Here is a 25,496-nt window from a genome sequence, read left to right as displayed (position 1 = left end):
ATAGGAATCCTGCCTTTATAATAACTTTTGCCTCTGGCAGCTGCTGTATCTGTAACAACTCGCTCCATTGCAGCTCCTGGAGGCTCTGTGAGGATACAGTGTTATATGGAAAAGCTGCATGTTGAATGACCGGTAGCTTCTGTGCTGTGCTGGGATCTGTGTGTAGATCAGCCTTTGCACTTCATGAGCGCTGTGGTTGATGGTACCTTCTGAGGTACACAGTGCTAATTCGCAGCCCAGCATTGGTGTGAGCCCTCGGGCTGGGGGTCCTGAGGCACGAGGGCCTGTGCTGCTGTGGGGGTTGGCTGTTCTTCTACAGTGTTTCTCTCCGGCTTCTTCGGCTCCGGATCACACAACGGCTGAAACAACTAAGCTGGAAAGACAGGGGGACATTACTGCAATGCTGCAGCCAACCACCAAAAACAGATGCAGCGAGGTGGTGACGTCCTAGTTCCAGGGGGCTGATCCGCTTCTTACCCTGCTCACGCAGATGTTCTCCAAGGTGGATTTACAAGCGCTTTTAGTGGAAATCCGGAAAGAAATCCACAAAATCACAGAGAAGCTCTCTCACAAGATCCTGGCTTTAGACAAACTTGTTTTGGAGCTGGATCCGAGGGTCTCGGAAGTGGAGGACACGCTGTGTGAGCAGACCTCCAATGTGGGTGAATTCTCTAACAGATTAGAGGCACTGGAGGTGACAAGCAGGAAAACAGGGAGAATCGTTCCTTCACGATCCATTTCCGGAATTCGAGGTATATCTGCAGAGGTGTGCGATGACGAGCTCCCTGACTTTGTGACAGACCTCTTCCGCTTCATCGTGGCCCTCCCTGATGGCTCAGCCATGGAGCTAGACAGGACACATTGAACGAGGTCCCGCAATTCCTCACCCCAGGAAAGATCTCCGGATGTCATCTCTCGTTCAAGTTGAAGGACCGCATAATGTCCACAGCTAGAGCTTTGCCGACCATCACCTTTCGCAGTTTGTCTAGCCTCTGCCACTCTGGCGAAGCGAAGGGTGCCAGTCCTCTGATTGAATGGCTTTGCAGTAAGGAGGTGACCTACAGATGGGGATTCCCCAGTGCGCTCCACTTCTCATATCAAGGGAGGCGGTGGGCAGTTTGGATGCTGACAGGATGGATTGCTAAAGAGTGGGGAGATGGTTGGTGGGGTTGAGGAGGTGGTGGGGCAGAATCTGGGGCCCGGAAAGGAGATTTCACAGAAATGGATGAAGGTGGGCAGAGGCAGGAAGATTAAGGGTCCGGTTCGGAAGACCTGAATAGCTGGGTGGCCTGCACAACTGGGTTGTGAGCTGTGTCTGTTTCTACGGGTTGTTTGGGGCTCTTGACGGGGGCTACATTTGTGGGCTGGATTCTCTGAAGGGGGGTGCCTTCGAAGTCGGACTCCCACACTAGTACTGGGGTGGCAGATTTGCACCTTTGGTTAAGTAATGTTCACTGTTTGGATGGTGGGTTTGGGGAAGGTTTGGGCGGTGTTAAATTGTAAAGGTTTACTGTGGGACTGTTGTTAAACACACACTGAATATGGAAGTTCATACAGGTGTGGGATGATAGGATGGGGACATGATACATTGGGTGTAAATCATGTCTGAGGGCATTGTGGACCTGGAGGGTGATGACTGTGTTAGACTGGGTACGTGGTACAGGACATGAGGTGATTAAACTCTCCGGTGAAGAGGAAGTCCGTTCCGTGGAGGTTAGTAGATATGTTCATGTCCATTGTTTTCTTATAGGAAACTCACCTGCTTGCGCAGGATGAGAGACGGTTGCAGGCAAAGACACTCCTGAGACCATGTTTTGCCTCTGGGGACAAGAAGAAGCGGGGTGTTGCCCCATTGCTGGGTGCACTGTCCAAGGTTCGGATACAATTCCTACGGGATCCACAGGGGAGGTTTGTGTGCGTTAAGCATCTGTTTTGGGAATTAATGCTCATGCTGGCCTCTTTTTATGCTCCTAATGGTGGGCCGGACAGCTTTTTGCAGGGTTTTCTTCTGCACGTGCTTCCCTTTGGGGGACACATTTTGATGGGGGTGATTGTAACCTGGTGCCCAATCCTCTGTTGGACAAATCTCTGCCTGCTAAAAGGATAGACTTCAAGCACGCAATATCCTTTGCATCATTAATCCGTGAATTTGGGCACGTGGACACCTGAAGACTAGCCTATGGTTAGGATAAGGACTTACTCATTTTATTTGCAAGTTCATGGGGGTGTCTCCAGCTTTGATCTCTTGTTGCTGCCGAGTGAGCTGTATCTCTGTGTGCGTGGGGTGGAAATAGGCATAAGGATGCTCTCAGACCATGATCCAGTGTCGCTCACCCTGGCAATAATGGGCAGGCAAGAAAGGGCCAAGCGTCCATGGAAATTATATGACCCAGTGCTGCGGCACACGGCGCTGTGTCGGAAGATAGGGAAGGTAACTATTTCCAGGAAAATAGCACCTTCGGTCCGCCCCTGGAGATCGTATGGGACGCCATGAAGGCTGTGGTTCGGGGGAATTAATAAAACAGCAGCTTACACCAGGGAGTGGCACATAATCCATATACGCCTGGTGGGGGAGGTGGGAAAGGCTGAGCAGGAGCACAAAAGAGTTTGGTCAGGCACAGCCCTACGAACTTTGCGTATTGCACGAAAAAGACCCTGAAAGAACACCTGGAAGAAAGGACAGCCCAAACACTGCTGAATAGCAAACAATGTTATTATGCTAATGTGAATAGGGCCAAGAGGCTATTGGTTGCTAAATTGAGAAAGCTTCAGCATCGTAATATGGTCTTGATCCTGCGGGATACTCAGGATACAGTGAGGCGTGGGGAAGCTGACAAAGTGGGATTATTTGAGGGCCACTTTCGAGAGGTGTTCCGCCGGGAGGAGGCTGGCCCAGTTGAAGCTCAGGTTGCATATCTGGAAAGTGCAGGCCTGCCGAAAAATGGTCCGAAGCCGAGCATGAGGCCCTGGAGAGCCAAATCCTACCGGGCAAAGTGGAATGGGCTATTAATTCACTGAAAACCGGGGCTATTAGCCCGGATGGGATCACGGCTCCCTTCTATAAAAAGTTCTGCTTGCTTTTGGTTTCCCCCCTGGTGATCTCTTCAACTCATTCTTGCTCACGCGTAGGACTGCTCCCTCTATGGGTATCTCCACTACAGTTCTGATCCCCAAGCCAGGGAAGGACCCGATGTTTTGTGACTCTTAACGCTGCATCACTCTTAACAATCTGGACTCCAAATTATTCTCTAAGGTTCTGGCTCGCCGTCTGATGGAGTTTCTCCCTAAGATTGTGGACGGTGATAAGACAGGGTATATCATGGGGCGTAGTACACATGACACAATATGAGGTGGATACTGAACCTATTGAAAGTGGCGATAATTGTATTGGACGCCCATGAAGCCTTTGAAGGGTGGATTGGGGGTAACATAGGCGGGTTCTGGTGCAAATATGAGGTCAGACAACAGCCGGGCATAGGAGACTGATTCCCAACGTCTCCTCCTCCTTTTTGCATTTTCATTCTGTGTTTTCTATATCCATTGGCATGGAACAGCTTTTCTTACAAAAAAATTGCCAGTTCAAAATGTACGCATGAATACTTGTCTTACCATGCCATGCACTTTTATATCGATGTCACAGTGATTGTTTAATCATGTTTTTGTATTTCACAATGGACATTACAGACTGCCATATATATATAAAAAAAAGTCTCCTAAAATGCTGTGTACAAAGAAAATAAGCATCAGCTAATTAATAAAAAGCTGCAACTTTGTGTATAAAAGAATTGGAATTTTGTACATAAACAGTGTATCGGAGACATCGGTTGACAGCAGCAAGAATGCTGGTTCTCTCTACGGTTGCCCAAATTACCAGGCTACCCGTAAGGGTCTAAAACCAGTGTGCACTGAACTTACCCTGCGCACCCCCGTGATGGATAGAGGGCAGGACAACCCCCCTTGTTATAGCAGTTTGGTTTCAGTCAGGGGTTTATCAGGTGGGTTATGGCCATCTATCAGGAGCAGTCAACCTCTCTCTGAGCCAATGGACGGCTCCCTCTGTCCTGTCGATAGCCCTTGAGGTGGAGTCCTAGAATATCATTCCAGTAGATGAAGTTAATGTTACTGCCATGCTAGTGCTCCATCGCTGTCACTGGGCCTCATTACGACCGTTGCGCTAAGGGGTTAACAGCGCCGTAAAAGGCTGCAGCGCCGTTAACCCCTTAGCGCCTAATTACGAGGTCCCTTTGCGGCTCCCGACTTTAACGGCTGGTCTGGACCAGCCGTTAAAGTAGGGATCCGCAAAGGGACCTTTAAGGTAATTACGGTACCGCAACTTGCGGTACCGTAATTACCGTCTTCCCCATTCCCATTGAGCCCTATGGGGCAAAAATGGGTATGGCGAAGGGCCAATGATGCATGGGGAATTACCGCCCTGCCAACCTTGGAATGGGGTGGTAATTCTCCATTGCACCATGGCGGACTCGTTACAATACCGGCAGCAACCATGGTGCTAATAGCGCCATTGGTTACCGCGGGTGTTGTAATGAGGGCCACTGTTGGAGAGCAGGAAAGAGGGCTGGTGTATGTCACCCACCCGAAATCAAGCAGTTCCCATGTCCTCCCCAGGAGTGGCAGGCCCTCAGGGCCAGTACAAGGATTTTTGTCACCCCAGGCGAAAGGCCATTTTGTTGTACCCTCAACAATCCCTACACTAAATGTGTCCCTAGTCTCTTCACATGCATGACCAGCCTATCTCAAGCTGCACGAGCAAACTCGCCTTTCACTGCAATGTTTTAAACGTTTTAATAAAATGGTAACATTTAAATGATACACTCCTCTCTCTCTCTCTTTCTCTCTCGCTCACACACACATACCATACTAGGCAAGTTTTGAAATAAAACGACGACACAAACAGAGGAGGCTCAGCATGGTTAGAAGAGCCTCCTGTTTGTGTTGTTGTTTTATTTCTCAGGAACAGGTGCTGCACACAGACTGTGACAGTGTAAGTTTACTTCAAAAAGAGAATGTGTAGCGCATGAACCAGGTCAGTGTATGCTTTTTCACAAACAGGCACTGAATGCAAGTGCGAGCTTCCCTCACAAATGGGTAGAGTGAATGCACGTGTATCCTACACTTGTGAACCATGGGTAGGCGGATCGTGAACCTCCATCAATAATGGGTACATTTGTATTTTTGTATTTTATTAGGATTTATATAGCGCTTAAATCCAAAGCGCTTTACATGAGGACAAAAATTACATAACAAGCATTGGCAACAATGAAACAAGTATCAGATAACATTAGTATGATAAGAAGTATACAGTTCTTGTATTTATAATTGTAGCTGCTCATAAGGGGCTACTTGAAGTAACATTTCACGTCTTATTTTACACTTGTTTTTGTTTCCCCAATAACTGTTGTAGGAAGGGATGGACTTTACAAATGTTATAGAGGTGGAAGCGGCAAGAGCGGGCGGTGAGGGAGATGTGGTGGGAGAGGGAGAGGTTGGAGTCGATGTGAAGACATAGCTAAGGCCAGATTCCTTCTTGAAAGCATGGGTGCTAGCTCCTATGCAACCTACTAGCTACCGTGGTGACCAGCCCTCTACTGCTACATGGCTCTCTCCAAGCACCTCTTACCTATTAACATGCACCGTTTGGGGCGGTGGGGTGTGCAGCAGGAGTGTTGAACTACGCAGACACGCAATCAGAGTTAACATGTTCTCTCTGCCTTTGGCCACAGTAGTCCTTGCTGCTGGTCCTCCTCTTTCAGGGTTTGAGTGGTGGAAGAGAGAGGAATGGGGAAAACAGGCACAGGGCTTGGGGTCAGGTGGGGATGTTTGCAGACAATATGGCCATTGGTGGACCTGCATTCCCTCTCTGCCTTGCAAGCCTGCTCACATGCTGCAGGGTCATGGCCATCTCCTAAAACTAACAAGCTCCACCAGAGGTCTACCCAGTTCACCTGATAGTAGGCAGTTCTGGGCTAGGGTGCAGTCCACTAGAGCGTAGTAGCCTGCAGGAGCAGAATAGCTCCTTCGGAGTGCAAGTGCACTGTAAGCCATCACACAACACAACAAGCTCCTGCTGTTCCATGGTACTTCAGCAGACACGTAGCACACCTAGTGGTTAATGAGGCCTGGCTCTATTTCCCCTCCATCTTTAAGGACCTGACGGCGGATCTGGCTGGATGGAGTGAACAGGAGATCTCCTGGTTCGGGAGGGTAAAGATGAATTTGGTTCCCAGTCTTTTGTATTTCTGCCTGGCGCTGCCGGTTAGAATTCCCAATACTGAGTTCTGCAACCTGCAGAATAAGGTTTTCCAATTCATCTGGGGTAACAGGAGGGCAAGGGTCACTAGAAAGATTCTTATAAAACCTCTGAGAGGGATGCCTGGGGTCCCGGATGTCTTTAGATATTACATGGCTGCGCAGATCTCCATGCAATGGCTTGGTTCGGGAACGGTTCTGCGCCGAAGTAGAGCGTTATAGAGGAAGCTTTTTCAGGGATTGAAGTAGCAAAGCTTCCATATATTGGGTCTGGGATGGCTTGGGGATATGGGGGGGGGCTTCCCTGCTGACTTCCACTCAACACACACTTTACTACCTAAAGCGTGTGCTGCTTAGGTGGAGCATTCCAGTGGGTACAGGCTGGAATAACCCCGCTTTTCAGCCAGGATGTGAGAGGGAGAGATTTGAACCCTGGGTAGCGGTCTAGGGGCGGGGGGCAAAAAACTTGCAGCAACTCTATAGGGACGGTAGCCCACTATCCTTTACGGAATGTAAGCAGACATTCTCTTGAACTGAACCGTAGCGCTTCCGCTATGCATTGTTGCGCCACTGAGCATCTGAGCCACCAATCAAAAGAGAGGGATCTAGGCCCTTAAGCCCACTGGAACTCACTCTTCAGGCGGGGTTTAGCAAGGCAAAAGTCTCAAAGCTATACAAGCTACTGGATATGCAGGAGGGAGTACCCCATCTGCCATATACGAGTAAATGGGAGGAGGACCTGGGAATATCATTTGAGGATAATGCGTGGTTGTGCATTTAGGCTCAGATGTACGAGTCTTCCTGCTGTGCCACTGACAGGGACAGTGCTTATAAAGTCTATGTATGGGTGGTATCTCACCCCACAAAGGTTCCCCCGCATGAATGCTGCCTATTACCCCAATTGCTGGCAGGGTTGCAATGTCGAAGGATCTCTGTCCATATGCTGTGGGCATGTAGGAAAACTGTTTTTGGAAGGAGATTTTGGACAAGATTAAAGAGATTACAGGCGTACAATTTCGGATGGAGCCTTTGGTGGTGTTGGGGGACATGAAGCATGGAGTTTTTACATTGTTGGGACAAATAGCGTCTCTGATAGGTCTTTTTCGCTGGCAGCTAGAGCGACTATTGCCCGGCATTGGAGGAGTCTGTAGGGTCCGATACTTCATATGTGGTGGGTGAAGTGTTGGGACATCCTGGTGTTGGAAAAGATCTAAGCCTTATGTGAAGGGAGATATGTAAAATACGTGGCCACACGGAAGCCGTTCATGGACTATGCAGAGTGCTCTCCGCCTGTTGTTGCGAAGCCTCCGCTTCTTAGACACTTCTCGCTATTGTAAAGGCCTAAAGGGATTGTTCCATGAAAAGATGGGGGAATGGTTGGAGCGGGGAGGGTGACAAGGGGGGGGGGGTCTAGAGTGGGGTGTTGAGTTATATTCTTGTGAAAGACAAGTGGAAAATGACCATCTTCTTATGTGACCTGGATCTAAAGACATACATTGCTTGTACTTGTCTCCTGTCCCACAGTTGTTTAAATAAGAATTGTCTGAAAAAAAGAAGGCCCAGCGTCACAAGGTTGCAAAGTTAGCACCGAAAGCAATGGTCCCTTTTTTGCATGTAGACACAGTATGCACCTTGTGAAACAAGTAGACAGTTTTGTTCTAGATATTGATGGTCCCTTTGAAATTATTCACCCAGCTGTTTATTTAAAGGTATTAGAATAATGCAACTCACGTTTGTGTTCAAGTCCAGCATTGCTTGTTTACACATATATCTATAAGCCTTTTCACCCTAATGAACAGTGTACAAACAAACACGCTACAAAGCCAGCTCCCTCATTCCCGTTCTGAGAGCGCAAGAACACGGCGTTGTCCGATCACTGTGGCTGCACCTCTGTGGTGATCCCTACCAACCCCAGTTCCATTGTGGTGTGTGTCATTGCTGGCCTCTGCTGCCAAGGCCTCCAGAAGGTCGAATAGAAAGCTGGTACCTCAGACTTGCCAGGAGTGAGTACATTGGCAGCGTAGTGTCATGGATTATTCCCCGGGATCCCTGAGTTTTCACCTTCCTTAATCTCTGATTCACATCCCTTAGAGACCCTGGCTTTGCAGCCTGCGAACCAGATGCCAGAAGGAAGCTGCTTTGCTACTACCAACACATGCAGTGGGGCTGAGGCAATCCGACTAATTTAATCTCAGTGGTTTGCAGAAGGTTGCCACCTACTTTTCACAGGGTTTCCTGATTCTACTTATGTTTATCTTGCACCTTCTCTCTTTTTTTTTTTTAAGACAGCAGAGCAAAGAAACCTCTGCTCGTCATCACCCGGCATCAGCTTAGTTAACCCAGTGCTTGCAACAACCCTTCGTACATGCACACGTCTTGCGCCCACTGTCTAGATTTAGAACAGGAAAGGGCCAGCCTTAGTTTTGGGCCTACGCCATCACCCCTGCTTGTTTTTCAATCCTGTCAAAGTAGTAGAGGTAGATTGGGCATCAGTGAAGGTGGACGAGGCAGTGGCCTGTGAACCCATTGGGAAAGCCCACACCCAATGCAGAGTGTTGTGGTGGCAGGGGGACCCCTCCCAAAGGATCAACATGAATGGGCACTAATTCTACCATTGCGGTCCTTCCAAAACACCTAAACCAGCACCAGTGATCCAACGGTCTCCTGCTCTGGTGTTGGGCCATCTTTCTGTCATGTGTTGTTCTCCTGTTAAACTGCCTCCGGATTTTTGAGCAATGAAGCAGGCTATGAAATGTATTTGTACAATTGACTTTTTCTGTCACAATTAGCAATGTAGATGTTTGTTTCACCATGAAGTTAAATATAAAGCATTTCGTGTTTTTTTTTCTTCTAGTATTCCTGGTTTTTCTTCGAAGCTCTCGCAAAGTCTATGGCCCTGTATTTACTGGAAGAGAACAAGATTAAGGTATGCTTGAGCACCCCCCTTTTACTATGTACTGTATACTTTGTCTGGTAAGGTTCTGAGGGTTGTTCCTCCTGGTGTGCCTGTTGGTTGTTATCTTGCGCTGTATCAGCATTTCCAGATGCCGTTGCCGCCAATCCCGCCCCTCCCGAGGAGGATGCTGGCGTGCTCGCCGTGTCCGACATGGTTGCGGTGCTGTGGTGAGCCCGTGTGCCCTTGGGTGATTATGGCGCTTGTGACTGGGCTTGGGCAGAGCAGCGTCTGCTTCTTTGCTGTGGTGTCCGCTCTAGCAGCGCTCCTGCTGTGTGTGGGGGACCTTCTTCCTTCACTCACCCCTTTATTTTGGTGCAGCCTTGGTTCTCAGAGCCCGCGCGGCCTCACACCGCTCTTGGGAGGGGGGGTCGTGTTCCACGACATGGAGCGAGAGGATGGACTCCTCCGCGCGCTATCCCCCGTTCGCCGGGCTGACTGGGCGTGCATGCACTCCCTCGTGTGGCAGAGAGGTGAGTGCGGGGTACCCGTGTGCTGTTCCCGGGCCCTTGTCACGCGGGAGGCGGGGCTGCGCAGAAGTTACCTGCCGTGCCCGAGACGCGCCGACGCGCTGTACTGCTCGACCGCAGACCTCGGCACAGCGCCAGCGGGAGTCCGTGCCCGCTCGTCGCCAGTGTTGGGGCTCTGCTTCTCCCTGAAGCGTCCTCCGGGTAGGCCCTTGCCTGCGCCGTAATAATACGCGGGAGCCGGGGTATGCTGAAACCGTCTTTATTAAATACATCAGCGATACTGCCGAAACCTTCCCCGTCCCTCCCCCTTCCCCTGACGTCACGTCCGGGACGTCATGTCCTTTGGGCCTCAACGGAGGCCCGCCCACACAATGATGTGGGCAACCTGACAAGGGTGTCTGTCTTCTCACCACAAAAGTGCTCATTTTTAAGGCGCTTTCTGAAATAGATTGTTTGAAACCTTGGCTTTGTGAACTGTTAGAGCGACATTTGCAAAGATAGGACTACAATGTAAAATAGCAGCACTTTAAAGGGTCGCAGGAAGGTGGGGGAGAGAGCTAGAAAGGTTGTGGAGGGTTACAGAAGAGTGTGGATTATGCGACTAATATGGCGGCCACCACTATGTTACTTTCATCCATTTTGGAAGCCTGCGTCATGTGTGCATTGTGTTTTGCTGCCAATCAGAATCATGATTTCTGCCCACAGATGCCTTGCTAATGCTAAGGGTAACTGGGTAATTGTGCTGCAGTTCTTGTATTTATAATTGTAGCTGCTCATAAGGGGCTACTTGAAGTAACATTTCACGTCTTATTTTACACTTGTTTTTGTTTCCCCAATAACTGTTGGGATCAAGTTATTCTGACCATCCTTTAGTCACACTTCAACCATTCATGAGTGGACTTGCCAACATGAAAACTAGTTAGGATTTTTAGAGCTGTGAGGGGAAAGAGGACAGAACATGGAATGTATTCTGTATAACATCCACAAGCTTTGTGTGATTTCTCCCTAGCTTTACTCTAATGCAATAGTTTCGGCTTATAGGTGGTGCTCGCCTAATAGCCAAAACTAAAAAGGGCCCTCATCAGAATAGTACATGTGCCTAGAAGAAGAAGAAAATCAGTATACAGCACCTTCAGAAAGCTTGGGGTTGAAATGTTCATCAACAGACGTCTTGTGACCGAGACTACATTTTAAAAACATTAACAGTAAATTGCTTTCATTTTTTCACCGAACCCCGGAGTGAACTCTGTTCCATTAGTTGGTAAAAATGTGAGCTATAAGTGTACTTTTGTTTTCTTCATGCCTCTGTGATGTTGGTGCTATGGGGACCGGTAGAGCAGAATACAACTCATTTTAAACTACACTTATTTGTACAGTTCTGTGGCTTCTCTCACTTAGGGCAAAATGAATGTTACCTGTTTCATTCACATGTTACCTTTGTGTCGTAAGATATATTGTTTTCCTAGCTCCCTGTCACCGCTTCTTGTACAGGTAGGGGTGGGGCATCTTGTCGCTCTGTAAATGTAGGGGAGAATGACAGGCGTATAAGTACAGAGTATATGTAACGTTTTCAAAGGATCACTGGTAGACTTTTTTGCCATTTAAAAATGTGGTATTCAGACTCTGAAAGCCTCTCCCTGTTTACAGGTCGTGGAGACATAGTAAACACCAATTTTTACTAGGTTTTTCCAAAAAATAAACATCATTGCCACATTTTAGTAATTCATAAGATTGTTTGATGGTGGCAGAAGTTGGTTGCCGTGCTTCATAATTAGAAATGAATGTTTAACTTAAAGGTGGTGTTTAACACATGAATCACTTATACTATATTCCAGTATCAGAGAGTGTGTTTGCCTTCATGTAGTAGACACGTGCCAAGCAGAAACATCTGTGCCCCTTATTAGTTTTACACTGGCTTTTCAATTGAAATTGATATTGATATTTTATTTCTGTCGCGCTCGTACACAAGTGTTTCAGAGCGTGACAAGGGAGGGGAACAGGGAAGAACAAAACAGCGATCTTACTAGGCCCAGTGACATTGAGAACGCGCAAGTGCATGGGAGAGGGGGAGGCGAAAAGTTCATGGAAGGGGGGAGAAGTGGAAAGTGCGAAGCAGAGGAGGAACATATAAATAACAATAAATAAATAATAAAGGCAACAAACAGTGGTAGTGCAGCCAGCAATTTGCAAGTGCTAGGTTTAAGGCAGCAGACAGGGTAGGTCTGATAAGTGCAGGAAGAAAAAGGGGGGGGGCTGTATGGGTACAGATACAGACCCCAGTGCAAGGGGTGGCCCGGAGGCAGCGCTGTAGGGTGGCTGGGTGAGCAGGTACCTTGGGCCTGGAGGACAGATGGTGGCCAGGTGCACGGTGCCAAGAGAGAACAGATCATCAGGGGAGAGGGGGCGCGAGGGCAGAAGAAAAGAGGAAGGTCTAGAGGTGCTTCCAGAACCAGAGATGGTTCTCCTCAAGTTTTAGAGTGGCAGGGAGTCTGTTCCAGAGGGAGGCCCCAGCGAAGACAGAGATCTACCCCCAGCTTGTTTCTTTGAAAAACGACTGACCCCGAGGGAGTTAGAGGTAGAGGAGCGAAGAGCTCGAGAGGGGAGGTATTTGCGGAGGGATAGCTGAAGGTATTTTGGACCCAGGCCCCAGAAAGCCTTGTGGACAATGCAGAGGGTTTTGAATTGAATCCTTGCATCCACTGGGAGCCAATGGAGAGATTTCAGAGCAGGAGAGATACGATCCCAGGGCTTGAGGCCAAGGATAAGCCTTGCAATCCTGTTCTGGATTAGCTGCAGAGGGCGGAGAGTAGAGGCAGGTAGATGTAGAAAGTGGTTAGAAGTGGTTAGAAGTGGTTTACCGTGCTTCAAAATCAGAAGCCAATATTTATTTTGGAGGCAGTATTTACATTTGGGATCACTTACGCTAGTTACAGATATTACGTACTAGGCACCAATACATATTGCTAAAATATTTACATGACAGCCATGAATTAGTAATTTACTATGGTGGCAGTAGTGGGTTATCGTGTTTCACATTTAGAACTTACTAGCCTTCACCTTGGAGGTGGTTTCTGTACCCCTTCATATTATGGCCCTGAGCAACAGGGGTAAGGGGTTTATTCTAGCCCCCTGCTTTTAAAAGCTCAAAAATATGGGCTGAAACTATATGTTGTTTTTATATGTAACAGAAGTCTTTCATCTATATCTATGGTTCTTTTTTTCAGTGTGGAGTGCGAACCCTGGAAATTCTATTTCCAGTTTTGTAAGCTTGTTGTTGTAGGAAAACGTGGCCATATTTCTACGGATAACACCATAAGAGCGTGCAGGATTAATATTGATGATTGTGATGGTGGTACACTTTACAAAAGGTGCAAATAGGACCGAAGAATGATGTGTAGTCATAGAATGTACATTTTATTTATTATCTTCTAAATTTGAAGTCAGTGTTCTATTAAATATAATGCACGTAATGTGCCACAGTAGAAGACATGAAGGTGTACACATGCTCCCTTGTTGGTGTGTTCCATTCAGTGGAGCTGTTGGATCCATTATAAGGCAGAGAGCCTTGGATGGGATCCGTTTGGAATACTGTGGGAAAATGCACTATTGAATCAAGATATGCAAGTGTGAGATTGTTTGTCTGGTTCATTAAATGCATCTATTGAGACCATTTTGACCATTATGTGACTTGGTCTGGGCATTGTATCCATGTTTGCCTGATAATTATTGACTTTTCATTTTCCAGTAGCCAGTCTCTTAAACGCTTATGGTGCTTTGTGAAATATGTTGGTGTACTTGTGTCTACGTCTCTAATGTACATAATAGATTTCATGGCAGTGTCATGAGTAAGTTACCCTATCTTTAAGATACACTGAATATTACATTGGAAATTAAACTTTTTGTGCATTGATGTCAGCACAATTTTCAAAGACTGATTTTAATGGTTCCTTTTAAGGGCCTGCTGCACATTTGGCACATCTGTAGTGCCCAGAGATGGTGGGCATACCCTATAACTCGGTTCTATTTTGGGACTTGTATTGAAAAGCTTTTCACCAAGCTCTGTTTAAGGTTCCTGTTGTTTTTTTTGTCAACGCTAGTTTATGAAAGAGTGGTCCTTGCTGATTTATCAAATGCCAGTTGGTCAGAGTCTAAAAGATATCGTCCAATCTCTTTAATTGACGCTGACTGCAAGATATTTTCTGCTTTTCTTTTGACGCACTTGGAGCAATGGGCTTCTACTATTCATGGGCTAAATAGATTCCAGATGGGTTTCCGCAAGGGGCACTCAACCAACATAAATGGCCTCGTAGTAAAGTTGATACAAGAATCGGCATGGGCTATGCCCAAAGGCTGCACCTATATGGCCTCAATTGATCTCTTGGCGGCGTTCGATCAGAACCAGTTATGATCTAAATTGGATGGATGGGGTATGCCGTATGGGCCTTTCCGATTAGTCAATGGTGTCTATGATAACCCTGCAATACAGATTCGTCTGAATCAAAAGGGTGATCTCTCGCAGAGAATATGCTCGTATAGGGGCCTAAGGCAGGTTGCGTCTTGGCCCCCTGTTTATTCAACCAATATCTGTCTGATGTGGCCGATTGCCTTAGTGAAGGGGGCCTTATTTCACCGAAAGCAGGCCAGTGTAAAATATCATGGTTGGCTTACGCCGATGATTTCTTGATATTCGACAAATCTAAGGTCGGTCTCCAAAGGCTTTTGAACATCTTATCGAAATATGCTAATGATAACGGGTTACTTATAATCCCAGTACAACCAAAATCTTGGCATGGTCAAAGAGAAAGTTGAAAAAAAGTAATGCCTTTTGGTCTGTTGAAAATGTAAGCATCATGAACAGACCTAGCCTTGTATATTTGGAGTTCCATTTTGGAGTCCACTCAGGCCTGAGAAATATTTCAGATATTCTTCTGCAAAAAGCAGCCCAGCTTCAGTGTCAGATCATTAAAATCGATCGTAAATTTGGAAGATTCTCCCTATGTTTTATGAGGGGAAAATAATCCAGATGTTAAAATATGGCCTTGAACTTTATTAGACTTCTGGATTGGACTAAGGTTAAGCTGTGGTGGAAGATCTTCGGTATCCCCAATGCAATTCCTCTTGTGGCTATCAGGTTTGAACTGGGTGTAACAACTTTAACAGCTCGTGTTGAGTGGCGCCTGCTGTCGCTATATTTACAATTGACCTCAACACTTTCAGATTCCCTGTATGAAACCCTGGGTGGTGCCCTCAAATGCCATAATGACTCCCAAGATAATTCTTACTATCTGACACATTTTGGTAAGAAATGTGAAACTATTCTTTCAAGAACTTTTGTGGATCTGGACACTTTAACTACTAATCCGACCAAGGTGAATAGGGCCCTTTTTGATCTTGATTGGGCCTATTTCACTCCTACTCTCCTATGACCCATGTATCCCATGAGCATAAATGCAGAGGGAACCCTTCTAAATTGTTCTCCCAATTTCCTAATCGACAACAAAGGGCTATGCTTCTCCGGCTATGTTGGAATTTGCTTCCTACTAAGGAGATTCTGCTTAGGAGAAGCATAATAACTGAGGTTAACAGTGGCTGTAAATTCTGCAACTCAGCATTTGAATCAATAAAGCACTTGGTACTTGATGCTACTTGATTGTGAGGCATTAATTGCACGCAGGACCAAATATATGGGGCCTCTCTTGAAGTATCGGTTAGGATGTACAGATGATAACTTATGGAAAAGATGTTTAGATATCCAGAATGTACACAAAGGCTTAGCAGAATCAGGATTAGACAATAGCCTTAATTTGATGTAACTCTTGTGCTACTCTATTGACGGACATCAGTTTTGGTCGAACTTGTCATTATGTTTATCTTTCTCTGTGCTTGGTACTTTGGCTTCCCTATTTGTAACTTGAGTATATGAAGATGAAATGTCATGAAATCATTTTTTCTTTCTTTTTCTCTTCTCTGTGCTTGAGTTTTTTGATCATTTGTTTTAAATGTTGTCATGCTTGTTTTTATATTGATTTGTGATTGATTGTTTTGTGAAGGCTTAATTTAAAGCAAATACAATAAAAACCAAAAAAAAACAAAAAGAAATGTCAGTTGGTTTTTCATAATTCATTTTGCTATCTAGCTTATTGGGCTACAGCTTGTGCTATATGGTGATTCAATTGTGCTCTTTGTGAGACTGTATCTCTTGGTCACGTGCCACACTCCTTTCTTTCTTAGATTCTTGATGGATAGACGGGCAGATAGTTTACCTGTATGCCGTCAATTATCTATCACAGAACAGGTCCTCTGGATCCTCTGTTTGCCTGATTTAAGCTCCATACCGACAGTCCCTGACGAACCTGCAGAGCTGTACATTGAGAGAAGTCTCTGAGCACCAAACAGCTGAACTAGCTCCATAAAAGGCCATGAAATGAGAAATGAAAAGAGCATGGTACGTGGCTGGAAATTTGGAGGAGAGATGGTATGGTTATATCGCAAAACCCAAAACGCACACAAATTACTGTGACAAGGACTACAACCAGGCCTTGTAAAGGGGGGAGTCCAGACCCCCAATGAGCCCAACGGTACCAGAATAATACCAGAATGCATATGGGAGCTGCTCCCAACCCTTCCTTACCTTCGCTGATGGATGTGCCGTGGCAGAGTACTAGCGGAAAGGTGGGAGAATTGCACCACTACGCCGGGAAGAGCCAGACCATTCTTTGGCCAGCCGCTGCAGCGAAGAATCCGAATACTGTGTGGCCCATCATGGAGGGCCCAGCTGACGTTGGTGCCATGAGGAGGAGTGCAGTGCTGTGGCAAGAGGCACAGACGCTGAGCTGTGCATCAACGGCAATCATGGTGCCGTGGTATGTGGCAAGCGTTGCAACACACTGGCTGCAAGAGAGGCAGATGCCTCAGAGACTCTAAGAGTCGGCACAGCGTCCTGAAGCAGAGCGCAGCTCCTCCAGACAGCTTTTGCTGGAGCAAAGAAAAGGGGAAAGTAAACCACTAGACCATCAGGGATTTCTATGGATAAGAAAGGGCCTCCTAAGAGGTTCTAGCAATCCCACTTTACCACCAGGGATTGAGTTAATAAATAAACGCCTCCATGAAAGCCATAAGCGTGAATACACCACTAGCTCTCCAGGGATCCACATATTCAAAGAAGACTTGCAGAGAGGCCAAAGATATGGGGAACAGCAGTTCCCCCTGGGCTGTAGCATTGCCAAGGCCAGAAAACACGATAATTTGCAGAGGCTTACAAGCCCTTTAGAAGCCTCCTAAGCCCTTCTCCTGCCACATACCTGTAGTCAGGTAAGTCCATTGGTAAAGGTAGGTTGACCAATCATGGGAGGCGATGGGATATTTAAAGGGTAGTGTGTGAACATTTGGGGGTGGGTTGGTTGGGTCAGGACGGTCAGTCGAGGAGGACCTCCAATAGGCCGGAGGAGGAGAGAGTGGAAGGCGTGTGAATGTTATTGGAGAGAGGGGTCTGTGGAGTGTTTGGCCCTCATTACGACCCTGGCGGAAATCGAAAAACGATGGCGGAAATGCAATACCGCCATCGAATAGCGCTCGGTGCGATTATGACCCGTCACCGTAAAGTACGATGCCATTAGCGACACCGTAGTGAACGCCAACGCTAACTGCACCAAGTGCGCGCGCGCGCGCCATGCCAAACCGTAATTAGCACCATGGCGCAAGGGTATGCGAATTCCGACCCTAGCGGACATGTACTTAACGCCATCAAGCACGGCGGAAAGTACCATTCCGCCATGGTGAGAAGTACGGCATCGCGAATCAACCGTAAACGGCCCCACTGAGTGCCTGTACACCGCTCCCTGGCCACATAGTACAACTCCCCGTAGGTGCAACGAAGTCCCAATGCAACCAGTGAAATGTACAAGTCACCCATGCATGCCAACGAACAAAAGAATCACAAGAGGGGCCAATGGGAGCTACAGGGCACAGATGGCACGAATACAGAAGCTATACCAATGGACATGACCTCAGTCTCCCACCAAGAAACGCACGCAAACACAGGCACCTGTGACCAGCAATATTCCGATAATCACATCATTCCACCAATCCACCTGGCTGACCGGCATCTGTTACACAAAACCTAATCCCCAGCCCCTGAGCATGACATCATTCAAACAGTCATATTGGCAGCCCTCACCCCTGACCTCACTGGGCTTCGTAGGCAAACGCGCCCAGCACAGTACCACGCAACTATACTCCGAAGCTGGAACCCAATGCAGATCTCCTCACAATACATCGCTCCCCAAATAGGAATATGCCACATCACTTGCAAAGAAGAACGCTACACGGCCCATATCAGAATAGAAATTTAATGCACAACAAATTCACCAAGCCCATACAGCCATTAGGCCATGAACTCCAAAACACATTTCACCATTGTGGGCTGCATCCGCAATAAATGACCAGCTACTTCTTGTGTGACGCCCTGTTCCTTCATGGTACACAGGGGCTACATTCTCGTACGAAAAGGCAACATGGAAGCGCCTAGAACCGCAGGGCCGTCCCAATAGGGAGGCACTAGTCCAGCTGAAAGGCCGAAATGTTGCTCCGAGCCACTAGTACTGCGTAAGGGCATGTGGCCCATTGGCGATCGTCCCATAAGATCGTAATGCTGCTCCACTGATTAACACGAAGCAGCAGGTGTCGGGAGTAAAACCCATCTGCAGGAGTGGCATACAGATGGCAGTGGCAAAAGGGGAGGAGATACCTGTCAACCAAAAGAAAAGAAAAAGAATAGAATGGCCATCAGAACTACATTCGAACAACTCACTTCAATGATCACACTAGATCCACAGCCATATGCATGCTAGCCCACTCCAAAGGATCATCACCACCCCAAAACCACTTGCGACTCATAACTATCCATATCGAGGTGAAAACACCATCACAAACGAGTGTACCTGTGCATGCGTCTGTGAAAACAGAATCCATCAGATGGGATTGGTAACGTGCATGGACACAAGTGTCTGAAGGCGCGTCGAGACAGGGAGGGCTCAACAAGGCCAGATAGACGATGGTCCCACTATGGCAGCCCTGCATCACATAGCGCAGGGGAGGCGGACAGATTCCAAGAAGCCCTGTACATGGCAAACACCGTATCAAATCATCTGTCCATGCATCCATTCATCATTCCCTCATCCCGTAATGATAACGCCTGTTTCCATACTCACATAACATGTGAGAATTCCATTGAGTCTGTGCGTTATGCAGCCTGCAAAATCCACTGTGCCCCAGCCCGTAATTCCAGTGTTGTGAAGTAACATGTATTTGGGAACGTCCGGCCTCATCATCCACTTCGCTATTGCGCATCCCAAACTATTCATATCAATCATTGCATCCTCGCCATGGCCCCTGTCCCAAGGACACTGAACAATAGAACGTTATATTTGCAGTCAGACCTGTGGGCATCTCCTCGCCGCTAGCTGAAGACCGAAAGCGCCGCCCTTCGAATTCCTCATTTGCAACATCACGTCGAAAAGGCATCTGTGGCCGCTTGAAATCACAAATTAATCCATCTAGTGCGGCTGTGTGTGAAAATGGCAACTGCCTTCACTCACAAATGGCACGCCCCGCCCGTCGGTGAACCTCGGTACAGTGATGCATGAGGGTCCACCGTTACTCGAGTACTACGTTCCACTGACCCTTCACAAGTCTGTTCGCGACTGCAAAGAATGCATGTGAAACAATGGGACCATAGCCGAATGAACATATCAACCAATGTTACACGGCCATCGGGTACTAATACATGATTGTAATAGCAAGATGCCATTCCTCGAATTGCACCGTTGTGTGCGGGACGTGCTCGCCCAAAGGGGAGAGCAGCTTGCACAGGTGGAATGAATCACCACAGGTGGAGGCCATACAGCCTGAAAACACATAAATTGCACACCCAGTCTCCTCCCACAACCACACCCACTCCGAAATGCTACCGGCAGGACTCGCGATGTTGGCCCTGGGGGACCTGATAGCACTGCAAGTACTCCAACTCCAAGAAGAAGACGAACACCAACTACAACCGGCCGCACGGAGGAGACGCAGGAGGAGAAGGAGGGCAAGGCAGGGCCAGCAAGGGCTGCCAGCACAGCCACTACCACCACGCAGGCAGCCCGCAATCCCACGCCTCCGAGCACATCCGTTCAACCTCACTGATGAGCAGATCCACACCCTCTACCGTTTGGACCGGGACACCATAGCCGCCATTGTGGACATGACACAGGCTGACCTTGTCAGCATGATAGATAGCCCAACCGCCATCCCACCCCTACTGAAGGTGGTGTCTGTACTCCACTTCCTGGCCACAGGCACCTACCAGCACACAGTCGGACAGTTGCATGGCATTTCTCAGCCACTGTTCTCACGGACACTATTGCAAGTGCTCGATGCCCTCCTGCAGCACGCAGACGACTACATCTCTCTACCACGCTCGGAGCAGGAAATAACCAACACAAAAGTGGGATTCCATGCACTTGGCGGCATACCGGGTTGCATTGGTGCCATCGACTGCACCCATGTGGAATTGGTCGTCCCACATGCCATGGAGGCCCAGTACCGCAACCGAAAACAATTTCATTCACTGAATGTACAAATGGTGTGTGACTCCAACAGGATCATTACACATTGTTGTGCCCGATTCCCTGGATCAACCCATGATTCTATGGTCTTGAGGAACTCTACAATACCACGCTACATGGAGCAACACGCAGGGAACAGATCCTGGCTACTCGGTGAGTCTCATTTCATGCATGATGATGTGGGGTATGTGATGCGGCAATGACCTGGCAGGAAGGGGGGGGGGGTGCGTACGTAGCAATGGCATTCCACATAATTCGTTTATCGTCCACATACAGGTGATGCCGGATATCCACTGAAGAGATGGCTCCTCACACCAGTCCGGAACCCACGGGACCAGCATGAGGAGGACTACAACCATGCCCACTCACGTACCCGTGTAGTCATTGAACAGGCATTCGGCCTACTGAAGACCCGTTTCCGGTGCCTCAGCAGGTCTGGCGGGGCACTCCTGTACCGCCATGAGAAGGTTGCAAAGATGGTGATGGCATGTGTCATGCTCCACAACATGTGCGTACGTAGAAATGTGCCCATGCCCCCTGACGCAGAACTGCAAGCACCTGAAGATGGTCATGATGAGGGTGGGGATGTGGCAGCACCTCAAGGAGTCTGCGAGGCACCGGAGGGCCGTGAAATTCGTCAGCATCTCATAGATGCATGCTTCTAGCACTCACGCCTGGTGGCTGATACATGGACACGGGACTCGTGGCACTGTGTGTGTCTGGTACATGCACAATATGGACTGTACGCCTATGATGGCCTAGTACACAAAGATCATTGTCCACACATCTCATTGTTTGATCGTGCATTGTTTATGGCATATGTGATATCATGTTGAACACCCTATCGACCCGCCACCCAAGTGAGCCCAACACACCCCCTCCACCCTCCTACCTCCCCCCCGAACACCAGTGTCCAAAGATGCTCATTGTCAGTGGGCAGTCGCTATTGCAAGCCCCCTCTGCGGGTATCAGGGGCACCCCTGCCTGTGGAGCGCAGGTTCCTCCCAGATCTACGTTGGGGGCTGCCCTGGACGGAACTTGCAACGGATGATGTCTCTGCCTGCTCACGTCCATGCATGTCCCTAAGGGTTTGTGAGAGCTCAGTGAGCACACGGCGCACTGCGGCAAGTTCGGCACATACGTCTTTGGACGTCGCATGCAGTTCCCCCCTCAGGCTCTCGGTGCTTCTCTCCATTTGGACTCTCAGGCTCTCGGTGCTACTCTCCATTTGGACTCTCAGGCTCTCGGTGCTACTCTCCATTTGGACTCTCAGGCTCTCGGTGCTACTCTCCATTTGTGCCCTAAGTGTCTCAGTTGATGTTTCTATGTCTGCCTTAGTGCCCCCACATCCATCGGCATGGTCCTTGAGGAGCGTGGCCAGTTGCTGCTGTTGCACGATTAACTGGTCGAGGGACTGTTGCCTCTGCTGGGCCATGGCCATTTGCGGTGGTGTCACAGAGGGGCTGTTCGCCTCATGTTGCCCTGCCACAGGGCTTGTGGGGGATGGCCAGTCGTCGTCTTGTGGGTGCCCCTGCGTGGTATCCTCATGGTGTACGGGATGGAACAGACAGGGGGATTGGGACAGGTCATGGATGGATCTGACTTCGACATCCCCGTCTTCTGTGTCGGAGCATGCTGCCATTAATGGGGTGTCACCTATGGTGCTGCTGCCACCAGAGGCAGTACCTTCTGTGGCATCCATTGGGGGGACCTGTGGTGGTGCTGTTGTGGGCATGCTGGCTGCTGGGGTGCCTGTTGATGTTCCCTCCTGTGTGCTGCCACTTGATATGTGCTGCTGCCGTGTCTTGATGCGTGCAGCTGAGGTGGAGGGTCTTTGGCCGTCGGTCTTGGCCCTCTTTGCAGGTGTGCTGGTAGGGGTGTCCTGGAGCTCGTCGTTTGGATCGGACCCTGTGGTGGAGTAAAGGAGGGCGAGCGTTATTAATGGGTCTGTGGGAATTGGAATGGCAATGTATCACATGCATTGGGGTGGTACCTGAGGGTGATTTGGGTCGGGGCCTTGGAGGTGCTTTCATTTGTGTGTGGAGTGAGGGTGCAGTTGTTTGGCAGCCTGCAGTTAGGGTGTGCCTGCTGCACGTGTAGTGGGTGTTTTGGGGGTTTTTACTTATTTATGTATTTATTGTGAGTTTTAAAGTGCGCTATCAGGCCAATGTGTGTGGACGTTCTCCTGGCCATGTGTTGCTGTTGCGCTATGTGGACACATGTGAGTCACATGATTGGACATTGTGGATTTGGCATGGTTTTATTTGGGCCACCTACCTGATTCTCCGGATGTCTGCACTCCTTTCTCCATCCCTCCGACTCCCTCTATGCTCTCCATTCCAATGGTGGAGGCACAGATTTCTTCCCAGGGGGTCAACTTGATGGGTGATTCCGATCCTCCCCCGGTGGCTGTGGCAATGTTGCGGTTGGCAGAAAGTATGCTACGGACGCGTATCCGCAGGTCGTCCCACCGCTTCCTGCATTGCTGTGGGTTGCGGGGTGCGGTCCCCACCGCATTTACCCGCTGTGCCACCAGGGCCCATATGGCCTTCTTGTTCGCAAGTGCCGTCCTGGTCATTTGCGTGGAGAAGACGGCGGCGGCATTCTCCTGGAGGGTCTCTGTAAGCACGGTGAGTTCCTCACGGGAGAAGTGGACCTGCCGCTTGCGGTCGCACGCTTTCTTCGCTACTTTTCCCATTTTTCTTGTTTTCACTAGGGTGGATGACGGGTTGGGATGTGTCTCAGGGTGGTGTTTTTAGTGGTTGTGTGTATTTTGTGGTTTTATAGGTGTACGGGGTGTTGTTTCCCGTTCCGGGCCCATGTTTTTACTTCCGTTTCCGTATATTTACGGTCACCGTACTTTCCGGTTGGCGCTCACTGCGGTGTCCGCTATGATGGGTGGCGGTATTGCACCTAGGGCGCCGTACGGCGGCGGTGTGGGCCGTTTTGGGGTCATTTCCGCCATCGCGGACTTTGCACTTCCGCCATGGCGTGGTGCTCGTGCCCGATGGGTCGGAATGGGCCGCACTTTGCTCCATCGTGCAATGGCGGAAACGCTATTTACGCTGTGGCGGTCCGGTCAGTCACTTTCCGCCAGGGTCGTAATGAGGGCCTTTGTGTGTGGGAGTAAATAATAAGTGTAATAGTAGAGTAGTCGTAAGTGAAGGTAGTGGTGGTAGGATTAGCAGAATAGTAGCAGGAGGAGAGGTAGTTGTATTGGTTAAAATTAGTGGTACTGGTGGCAGTAAAAAGTGAGACTAGAGAGAGAAGAGGTACTAGAGAAGTAGAAGCAGTAGCCGAAGTGGGGGTAGCAATAGAATAGGAGTAGTGGTAGTAGAGAGATGGCAGTATCGAGGGATTGTAGGGGAATAGGATTAGTGGTAAGATCAGAGAAGTGGTAGTAGTAGAGGGGAGGTAGTAGTGACAAGTGGCTGAAGAAGCAGGAAGGAGGATGTCGAGACGCCACCTAATATCAAATGGTGGAGGTAGGAAGCCAGAGTATAACATCGGAGGTACAATGTAGTGGTTGGAAGGCGAACATTGCGAGATCCAGTGTAGAGGAGGGTCAGGTGAGACCGTGCATGCATGTAGAGAGAGTAATCCTGTGTGGAAGAAGGCACCATCCCTATAGCCCTCGTCTAGAACAGGAAGCAAGACTATAAAAGGGAAGGTTAGAAGGCCCCTAGGGAGTAAGACAACCATTGTCCTAGGGAAACCTCCTGCAGCCTAAATTCGAAAAATGACAGGCGCATAGAGGGGGTCACCTGGCGTAGCACTAACGCCTGGGCTAGGGAGGAGGGAAAGTCTGGGGTATTTGAGTTGGAGAGAGGTAGCTCTAGTGCCAAATCCCCCAAGTCTCCTGTTGGCCCTAAAACCCTTCACACTATTGATCAGCCGATTTTGGTTGTATATTTAATGAACAGCCTTGGAACGTTACCACTTCCTATTACCCTGTGATATTTATTTGCACAACAATATTTCATCTCTGCCTGGCGTGCACAGTGTGCGACCTCTTACATGATGCGGCATGACTTATGATATCATCATCCCATCACCAGTGAAATCATACGTCTAGTCACTGTTCTCATTATCCTTACCCTCATAAGTGATAGAAATGCAGACCACATTAATAGTGTAGTACTGAATGACGTTTGCAGTAGCATCACACACACATGTACGTGTCAGTGCTACACCAGAATGCTACAACAGAACAAAGAACGATTCAGCAGTACAAGACCCTTATTTGGACACGTGTATGGTTTAAGGATATTTAAATTAATGGGGTTGAATTCTACATGATTGTTTTGGATATAGGGCCTCATTACACGGAAGGCGGTAATGGTTAACGGCCACCGTTAATGGTAACGGTGACCGTTAACCATTACGCCCTTACTACGAGGTCCCTTAGCGGGTTGGTGCTTTAACGCCTGCTTTTTGCAGGCGTTAAAAACGAACCCGCTAAGGGACCTCGGAGCTAATTACGGCACCGCAAAATTGCGGTGCCGTAATTAGCGCCTTCCCCATTCCCATAGAGCCCTATGGGGCAGAAATGGGAATGGGGAAGGGCAATGGCGGAAGGGGGATTTACCGCCCATTCAACCTTGGAATGGGGCGGTAAATCCCCTTTCCGCCAAGGCGGTGCCGGTATTTTACCAGCATGAGCCATGGCGCTAATAGCGCCATGGCTCACCGCCTTCCGTGTAATGAAGCCCATAGTCTTTTTTTCTGTCGTTTTATGCGAGTGTGTGCTATGCAGCCTGAATGACAGTCTTTCTAAATTCCTCCTTCTCATATATATTAGGAGCTACCTAGTAGCCAGGCACATCAAACCGTATGTGTGTTGATTACATTATAATGCCTAACAGAGTGTAGCTCACTTGACTTCTACACATGCGCACGTGTAAAGTGAATTATGTGACCTTGAAGAAAGAATTGTTAAGAAAGACAATTATGATCAAAATAACTTGTAGAAAATAAAATGGGAATTTCGAAACTAGAAACATTTCAAACCGACGAAAATGAAAGCAAAAATATTTCAGGTTTTAGAAAGGATGAAGTGCGATATTTACAATAACCACGTGAGTGAAGTACCAACTAATGATGGAAATGCAAAGTGAAAAAGAAAATGAAAAGATATAAAATAAAATGTGAATGCAGATGAAAAAAGAGGGGAAGAAAACTGTAGACACTTTCGCA

The 25,496-nt window shown here is 48.3% G+C and overlaps 1 protein-coding gene across 5 annotated transcripts in view; it reads left to right on the top strand.

Annotated features, from left to right (window-relative positions):
- The window catches only part of DOCK11 (dedicator of cytokinesis 11), a 1,707,663-nt gene that overhangs the window by 813,032 nt on the left and 869,135 nt on the right, over positions 1–25,496 (top strand). For all 5 annotated transcript variants that reach the window (XM_069612850.1, XM_069612848.1, XM_069612847.1 and 2 more), the window contains one exon: positions 9,122–9,193. In XM_069612850.1, the coding sequence (XP_069468951.1) occupies positions 9,122–9,193 (72 nt within the window). The remainder of the gene's footprint in view (positions 1–9,121; positions 9,194–25,496) is intronic.

This window comes from Ambystoma mexicanum, chromosome 5p (assembly GCF_040938575.1).
Source record: "Ambystoma mexicanum isolate Mex_15411 chromosome 5p, UKY_AmexF1_1, whole genome shotgun sequence".
In the NCBI taxonomy this organism is placed as follows: Eukaryota; Metazoa; Chordata; class Amphibia; order Caudata; family Ambystomatidae; genus Ambystoma; species Ambystoma mexicanum.
Note: the sequence above shows the minus strand (reverse complement) of the source record. Positions and strands in the feature narration are given on the sequence as shown.